Source organism: Balaenoptera ricei, chromosome X (assembly GCF_028023285.1).
Source record: "Balaenoptera ricei isolate mBalRic1 chromosome X, mBalRic1.hap2, whole genome shotgun sequence".
NCBI classification, from domain to species: Eukaryota; Metazoa; Chordata; class Mammalia; order Artiodactyla; family Balaenopteridae; genus Balaenoptera; species Balaenoptera ricei.
Genome location: NC_082660.1, coordinates 63841083 through 63849367, shown reverse-complemented (window position 1 = coordinate 63849367; position 8285 = coordinate 63841083). Strand labels below are relative to the sequence as shown.

Genomic DNA, 8285 nt, shown 5'->3' with positions numbered 1-8285 from the left:
ATATTACTCAGCCATAAAAAGGAATGAAATAATGCCATTTGCAGCAACATGGATGGACCTAGAGATGATCATACTAAGTGAAGTAAGTCAGACAGAGAAAGACAAATACCATATGATATCACTTATATATGGAATCTAAAATATGATACAAATGAACTTATTTACGAAACAGAAACAGACTCACAGACATAGAGAACAAACTTAGGTTGTCAAAGGGGAAAGGGGTGGGGGAGGGATAAATTTAGGAGTTTGGGATTAGCAGATACACACTGCTATATATAAAATAGATAACAAGGTCCTACTGGTATAGCACAAGGAACTATATTCAATATCTTGTAATAAGCCATAATGGAAAAGAATATTTTAAAAAGAATATATATATATATATATATATATATATATATATATATATATATATATTATATATATATAACTGAATCACTTTGCTGTGCACCAGAAACTAACACAACATTATAAATCAACTATACTTCAATTTAAAAAAAAAAAGAATTCATCAAGGTCAGGCTTCCATGATAGAACTTTTGTGCGTTGCCAGTGTTACCACCTGCACCTCTGGAGAGTCCGGACAGGCCCAAGAGCAGAGGTGGCGTCCCAGGGACCGGGGCGGGGGATGGGAACAGATGCACACCAACCGCAGAGGTGGGGAATTTTCCAAGCCAGGTCTTCAGGAGCCTGTGGTGGGAGGGAGACCTCTGGAAGCACCACAGATCCTCCTGGAGACGTCGCAAAAGGGGTCTGGCACTCGGCGGATTTTTGCTTTGTCCTCCAGACTCCTCGTCCTGGAGATTCTGACATTTCTTCTCCCTAGTAAGTGGGGAGGAGCAGGGCAGAAGAATGGGGACGTGGTGAGGTCTACCAAAGCTCCCTCTAGGGCACAGTCCCCGCCAGGTGAGCACCTGCCCTCACACAGGATGCCTGCTTGGGGCGGCATGGTGAGTAAGGTGTGGCTCCTGAAAGATCCAGTCCTCGGGCGGCAGCATGATTGCAGGGGTTGGGAGAGCACATTAGAAAGCAGCCCGGGTAGGAATGTTGTCACAAACCCTGCTGGCTGACTAGCCTAGGACAGGTCACTTCACCTCTCTGAACCTCCGCTCCATTCTCCAAAATGAGTACAGCAACCTCTGGCTCCCCGGGAGGCTGAAAGGTTTAAAGAAGATCGTGTGTACAAAAGCAAGGGCTTGCCAAGTGGAAGCTATTATTATTTACTGGTTCCCAGGCACTGCTGCGGACAGGATGACAGGAAGGTCATTGTGTTTGGTGGCAGGGCTTGGCTCCTGAACTACTCTCCAGCCCACTCCATCCCCCTGCTTTCACACATACCCTCTTTTCCAACCAGACTGCCTGCTCCTGGGCTGACAAGCTCTTCCTCGCTGCCTGGCCTTGGCACCTGCTGGTCCCATGGCCTGACTTGCCTTGTCTCCCCTTGCCACCTGACAGATGGCAGCAACATCCTCCTTCCCTGGTCCCCAAAAGAATGAGCACCCCCCATAGCTTGGGGGCTCAGTCCCACGGGCCTGGACTGCTGAGGCCCCAGCACTTGGAAAGGACTTGCCTCCCTGTAGGGCTCAGAGCTGCAGGGAAAAGGACAGAGGAGGGGGCAGTTCCCAGTCCCTGGGCCTCCCTGTGACTTAAGCTCTCCTTCTCTTGTGAAATCCACAGCTGGCAGAAGGAAGCGCAGGGTCCCAGCAGTGTCTGGGGCAGACGCACACCCCCTTCGTGGGGTTAGGACTCTTCATTTTGTGTAAGAAAGGCTCTGTCCCAGTCTGGGCCACCGCCTGAGACCCACGGAAAGCTTGGGCCTCGCTGAGCCTGCCCCCCTGACAGCTGGGCGCTAGCAGCCTAGTCCAAGGGGCTTTGGGAGCAGGGCTCCCAGGGGCATTCGGAGAAGCTGCGAGAGAGGCTGTGAAACAGCAGACACTGAGAGGGTGGAGGAAGAGGAAGTGGCCCCCTTCCCTGGCTGGCCTGACAGACAGCTGTGGAGGCCCTCCTTCCTGTGAGGGACCGGGCCCAGGGCTCAGACCTTCAAGCCTCCCATCTCCCCAAACCACAGCCCAGAGGTGTGAAAGACAGAAAAAAAAAACAGGGGGAGGGGTGGCAGAGAAGAGACAGGTGCACATTTCACACCTTGACCACAGGTGGGGCTCGGAGCAGCTTCACTCTGACTAACTTCCTTCTGAAGCTTCCCCACTGGTGTCTCGGGAGGCCAGAAGCAGAAGGGTGCAGCTACCAGAGCTTAGGGTGCAGGCTCCTGGCTAGGTGGGTCTTCCCCAGGGCTGGGCCTGCTTGGAAGCTGGTCTGGGGGCTGCTTGGGATAGGAGAGGGCCAAGTTAGTGGGCCAGACAAGGTTCTTGGCTCGGCACCTTCTGAGGCATGTGAGCTGTGAAAGACAGCAGTGGCCAACTGCAGACCTGACCTTCTGTGGCCTTGGGAGGGGCTGGTCTGGAAAGTTACTAGAAGGGGAGGAAACTGCTGCTCGCTGTGTTCTTTACCCTGTGCCATATGTATCGTTTACAGTTCACAGAGCAGCCCTGACACAGGTGGACTAGCTTCATCCCTACTTTTCAAATGAGGGAACCAAGGCAGAGAGGTAAAATGATTCGCCTAAGGTGACACAGTGGGGCAGCCAGAGGATTCGGCCAGGACTGGCCAAACCCTGCCAGCTAAGGCATGGGGCAGCCTTCCCGAAGGATCCGCCCTCCAGCCACGTCCACAGGGCAGCACACTCCGTCCCAGGGCTCCCCTGACATGGAAGGGCTCCCAGGGACTCTGGGTTTGTGGCCAGTATCCCTCACACTCCGCCTTCTCAGATATGCTTCTACTAAGGGCTGAGCCCTGTGTGGAGACCTCACAGCTTTGGTCATCTCATATCATCCTTTTTTTTTTTTTTTTTTAAACAAATTTATTTATTTATTTATTTTTGGCTGCGTTGGGTCTTCGTTGCTGTGCGCGGGCTTTCTCTAGTTGCGGCGAGCGGGGGCTACCCTTCGTTGTGGTGCGCAGGCTTCTCATTGCGGAGGCTTCTCCTGTTGCGGAGCACGGGCTCTAGGCGCACGGGCTTCAGTAGTTGTGGTGTGTGGGCTCAGTAGTTGTGGCGCACGGGCTTAGTTGCTCCGCGGCATGTGGGATCTTCCCGGACCAGGGCTCGAACCACTGGTGGCGCAGTGGTTGAGAATCCGCCTGCCGATGCAGGGGATTCTCAACCACTGCGCCACCAGGGAAACCCTCAGATCATCTTATAACACCCTTGCTGAGACCAGCTCAAAAACGGTTATGTCATAGGTCCAAGGTCACACACCTCGAACGGGGTGGAGTCAGGGCTGGAGCCAGACAAATTCAGCATTTTTCCCATTCTTCCCACTGCATCACGGCCACACCGGGAGAAGCGGGAACAGTCCACACCACAGCCCAGGCTGGCCTCTCAGGATACGGCCCAACGCAGAAAGGAAAGCTCTCTGCACCTTTCCAACACTCTTAGCTGACCTCATCTCGTTTCTCCTTTCCAGCAACCCAGGAAGGTGGGGATCTTGGTCCCCATGTGGCAAATGAGGAGACTGGGACACAGGAAGGAGACCAGAGGTCCCTAAACTTAGAAATTTCACATGTATCTGGAAGACCCACACTGGGCTGTCAACTCCTGCTAACACAGGATGCTATTGTCACCAACATTTCATAAAGAGAAGATCCTTTTAATACCAAAAAGGGGATGAAGGCCATAACTGCAGAATACAAGAACCTCCTTTAAGTTGAACAAATAGAGCTGTTTGTTCTCCTCCTTTCTCTCACCTGTAGAAGCCCAGTGAATGGAAACTCTTCATGGACCAGCATCGGAAGCTGTGCTCCCGGCTCCCACCCGTCTTCCTCCACCTGCAGGCAAGTCACCTGCCAAGTCCTACCTATCCTAACTGCTGTGGCTTCTGGAATCCTCCCAGGCCCCTCCACTTGTGCTGCTCCTGACCTCCTCCAAGCCCTTAGTTCCCTCTGGCCTGGATCCTGCAGGTGACAAACTGCTTAGAGCAAGGATAGTCACATCTTCTGGCCACAGGAGGCAGGGAAGGACCTCTCTGCCTCACAAGTGTGTGTTTTGTCCATTAAGTTTGAGCTGAATTCCAGACCCAAGCCTGGAGGCTCAGGTGACGCATTCTGGATGAAAACTGGACCCCAATGCCATAGCCTCTGTCTCAGTCTCCCTCTCTCTCTCTCTCTCTCTGTCTCTCTGCTTTTCACCTATGAGGAGAGAGGGAAACTGCTTGGGAGAGGCAAGGGGCTGCCTTTTCCCTCTGATAATGAGAGCAGGGCAATAGGGAGATCCCCATGTAGTCTTCCCCAACCCTATTTTCCCCTTCTCCTCACTCCAGAAGCAACTGCTCTCATGGATGTGTGGTGTGTCCAGTCCCTACTTTAAACTTCTAGGACAAATAGCTGTATCCAAAACAACACGGTATTGTTTTGTGTGTGTGGTTTTTCGAATTTACCTAAGTGGTGTCAAACTATACACAGTATTCCCTAACTTGCCTCTTCCACCATTGGTCATTGACTTTTCTAGATGCGTCCATGTTAAAATATATAGCTTTAAGTTCATTTGTTTTTAACTATGTGAATATATCATTGTTTATCCATTAGGAAGCAACTGAAGGCAGTGTGAGGAGTGGTAAAAGGAGAGTCAGACAGCTGTGGGTTCAATCCTAGCACCTACCCTTGCTTGTTATGTCTGCCGAAGGCCTTTCCCCTTTCTGGATGAGCCATGGGGATGCCGCCCAACCCCCCCACCCCCGCCCCTACAAGGGAGTGGTGTGGTTGGAATGAGGCAGTGTCAGAGAAAACGCCTAAAGCAACACCCAGCACACAGCAAGTTCATTACTAGCAGTTCCCTTTCCTTGCCCCTGTTGCTTAGCAGGGAGGGGCAATGGTAAAGGACTAGAATTAGTGTGATGGATTGCTTTCAAATATTTTCATTTTTTTAAGAAGGTTAACCTCCTTTATAGAGTTAACACGTTTAGCTATCCAGTCCACAATCGTGCGAGAGCAGCTCCAGCCCAGGACGGATGAGCAGCAGTTCTTACCCCTGCCCTTGCCAGCTGCCCTGCTTCTCCTTCAGACCTCTCCCCTCAAATCACCTGCCCCTGCCCCTCCCTCGGCCCCAGGCTTTCTGGTCCCAGGCTTGTGTTCAACTCCCAGAGCAGCTTCCCAGGGCCAGTGGGATGTTGGGGTAGGAGCCCCGTGTCCTTGGGTCTAGGGAGTTCTGGTATAGATAACACCTTGGAAGAGGCTGCTGCCGAGAACCGCGTGAAACCCTGACTTCCTCTGTGTAGCGCAGGTTCCCGACCACAAGCACCAAAGCAGAGGGGCAGGCAGCACACGGCCAGGCAGCCAGAGTACCAGCCCAGCCATGGTCCCCGAGGTAAGTGCCGCTGTCCAGCCAGGCCAGACCACAGCTCCAAGTGGAGAGCCTAGGACACTAGGGGAAGGTGAGGGCTGGCCCACAAGCCAGGGCCACCAGAGGGTTGGGTGAATAGGTAGGGAATGCAGGGGTTGTGTAGAAGGAGCACTGGACCGGGAATTGGGAAACCACCTTGGCCACTGACTTGTGAATGACCACAGGCGAGACCCCTCCCCTTTCTGGCTTTGGTGCCTCATCTGCGAAACGCATGAGGTTGAGGCTCACCCCGCACGGTCCCCAAGGCTCCCTTCAGCTCTGACTTGGAACTTTGATCTTCCATGCCGGACTGAATTGGCCCCTGGGAGGCCCTCAGCTGTGGGGTGGTTTGCAGGGGCAGGGGGTAAGGAATGTTTCTAATAGAGCTTGCTGGGCAAGTCCCCGGCAGGTGGCAGGCCTCAGTGTAGGGGAGGGGAAGGACAGGGGCAGAAAGCATGTGTTGGGGGGCTGCAGTGATTTGTAGAGGGGCCCCATGGGGTGGGGGGGCAGGAAGTAGGAGTCCCCAGACAAGGGCTGAGGAGGGAAGAGGAGGGCCAGTGACTGGGAGAGGGGACTGCGCATAGGCGCCAGGGGACGGAGGTGGTGGAACTAGGCGTGGCCAGGACACTGAGGACCGTAAGCCATGAAGGAAGGGCAAGGAGAGAGGAGAGGGGGCCGGGAGGGCTCCGGGCACAAGATGGAAGCTCTCCCTCCAGTCCACAATCCCTGGGCCGATGGGATGACCCAGAAGGGAGAGAGAGAAGCAGCCTTTGAGAAGGGAAGTTACCAGCCCAGCACCCAGGCCGGGCACCTGGAGCTCAGAGGGCGTGGTTTCGGAAGAAAGGCAGGACAGTTACAGGGTGCAGCCCAGGCCTCCGGGCCTGCCTTCCAGAGGAGTTGCTTCGAGAAAGGCTCCTCAGACTAAATCTTGAAGGAGTGATGTTTTTTAATTGAAGTACAGTTGGTTTACAGGAATGTTTCAGGTGTACAGCAAAGTGATTCAGTTATGCTTACATATATATCTATTCTTTTTCAGATTCTTTTCCATTATAGATAACCTACAAGATATTGAATATAGTTCCCTGTGCCATACAGTAGGCCCTTGCTGTTTATCTGTTTTACATGTCGTGGTGTGTATCTGTTAATCTCAGATTCCTAATGGAAGGAGTGACTTTTAAGGCCTTCACAGGCTCTGTGCCCTCCCTCCCTCCACAGATGAGTGAACGCCAGGAGTTCCCAGCCTCGGATTTTGCCTTCCTCCTGGAAAACTCTTCCTACGACTACGGAGAAAACGAGAGTGACTCCTGCTGCGCCTCCCCACCCTGCCCGCAGGACTTCAGCCTCAACTTCGACCGGGCCTTCCTGCCCGTCCTCTACAGCCTCCTCTTCATGTTGGGGCTGCTGGGCAACGGCGCCGTGGCGGCCGTGCTGCTGAGCCAGCGGGCGGCCCTGAGCAGCACCGACACCTTCCTGCTGCACTTGGCCGTGGCTGACGCGCTGCTGGTGCTGACGCTCCCGCTCTGGGCGGTGGACGCGGCCGTCGAGTGGGTCTTCGGCTCCGGCCTCTGCAAAGTGGCGGGTGCCCTCTTCAACATCAACTTCTACGCGGGGGCCCTCCTGCTGGCCTGCATCAGCTTCGATCGGTACCTGAGCATCGTGCACGCCACCCAGCTCTACCGCCGGGGGCCCCCGACCCGCGTGGCCCTCACCTGCGTGGCGGTCTGGGGGCTCTGTCTGCTCTTTGCGCTCCCGGACTTCATCTTCCTGTCCGCCCACCACGACAAGCGCCTCAACGCCACCCACTGCCAGTACAGCTTCCCGCAGGTGGGCCGCACGGCCCTGCGCGTTCTGCAGCTGGTCGCCGGGTTCCTGCTGCCCCTGCTGGTCATGGCCTATTGCTATGCCCGCATCCTGGCTGTGCTGCTGGTCTCCAGGGGCCAGCGGCGGCTCAGAGCCATGAGGCTGGTGGTGGTGGTGGTGGTGGCCTTTGCCCTCTGCTGGACCCCCTACCACCTGGTGGTGCTGGTGGACACCCTCATGGACCTGGGGGCCGTGGCCCGCAACTGTGGCCGAGAAAGCAGTGTGGACGTGGCCAAGTCGGTCACGTCGGGCATGGGCTACATGCACTGCTGCCTCAACCCTCTGCTCTATGCCTTTGTGGGTGTCAAGTTCCGAGAGCGCATGTGGATCCTACTCATGCGCCTGGGCTGCCCTGACCAGAGGGGCCACCAGCGGCAGCCGCCGGCTTCCCGCCGGGATTCATCCTGGTCTGAGACCACAGAGGCCTCCTACTCAGGCTTGTGAGGCTGGGATGGGGGATCCCCCTTTCCCACGCAGCCCGACTCCCCCCACACTCCAGGCTCCTCCCTCGCTCGCTCCCCAGACACACACTCCTTGGAGTCCCCGATGGCCCCAGTACTGCTGGGTCTCCCAGGGAGCCGCCCGCCATCACTGCTCCTTAGCTGCGCAGCCCCCATCCCGCCGCTTCAGAGGTGGCTGCCTTCAGGCCCTTCTTACCTTGGCCGCTCGGAACCCCACCACCCTCCTAATTCAGTAACCAGGCCTCAGCCTTCCCCGTATGCAGGGAGCATGAGGCCAACAGCATAATGGCAGCTGCCTTGGCCGGGCCTCCTGTTCCGCAGTCACTATGGCTGTGGTTCCCGAGACCTCTGTGTTTGCTCACTTTGATTTTTATGTCTAAAACTCTGCTTCAAACTTTTCAATAAACAAGCTAATCAGGACCAGGGTGTGTTAGTGCATCATTGCAGCCAGCCCTGCCCAGGCTCTGGGGATGCACTTCCTGCTTCTCCTTGTATGGCCCTGGGTCTGTGCCAAACAATGCTGCCTCTGT

At 55.1% G+C, this 8285-nt stretch overlaps 1 protein-coding gene across 1 annotated transcript; it reads left to right on the top strand.

The window, feature by feature from the left end:
* The first annotated feature begins 6592 nt into the window (after nucleotides 1-6592).
* On the top strand, nucleotides 6593-7910 carry CXCR3 (C-X-C motif chemokine receptor 3). Its single transcript, XM_059910392.1, has one exon. It carries the CDS (start codon nucleotides 6593-6595, stop codon nucleotides 7736-7738), a length of 1146 nt encoding a protein of 381 aa, XP_059766375.1. The 3' UTR covers nucleotides 7739-7910.
* The last annotated feature ends 375 nt before the right edge of the window (nucleotides 7911-8285 follow it).

Excerpts from the sequence above, each read along its gene's own strand:
- CXCR3 (XM_059910392.1), top strand. The coding sequence starts at position 6,593 with ATGGAAGGAGTGACTTTTAAGGCCTTCACAGGCTCTGTGCCCTCCCTC.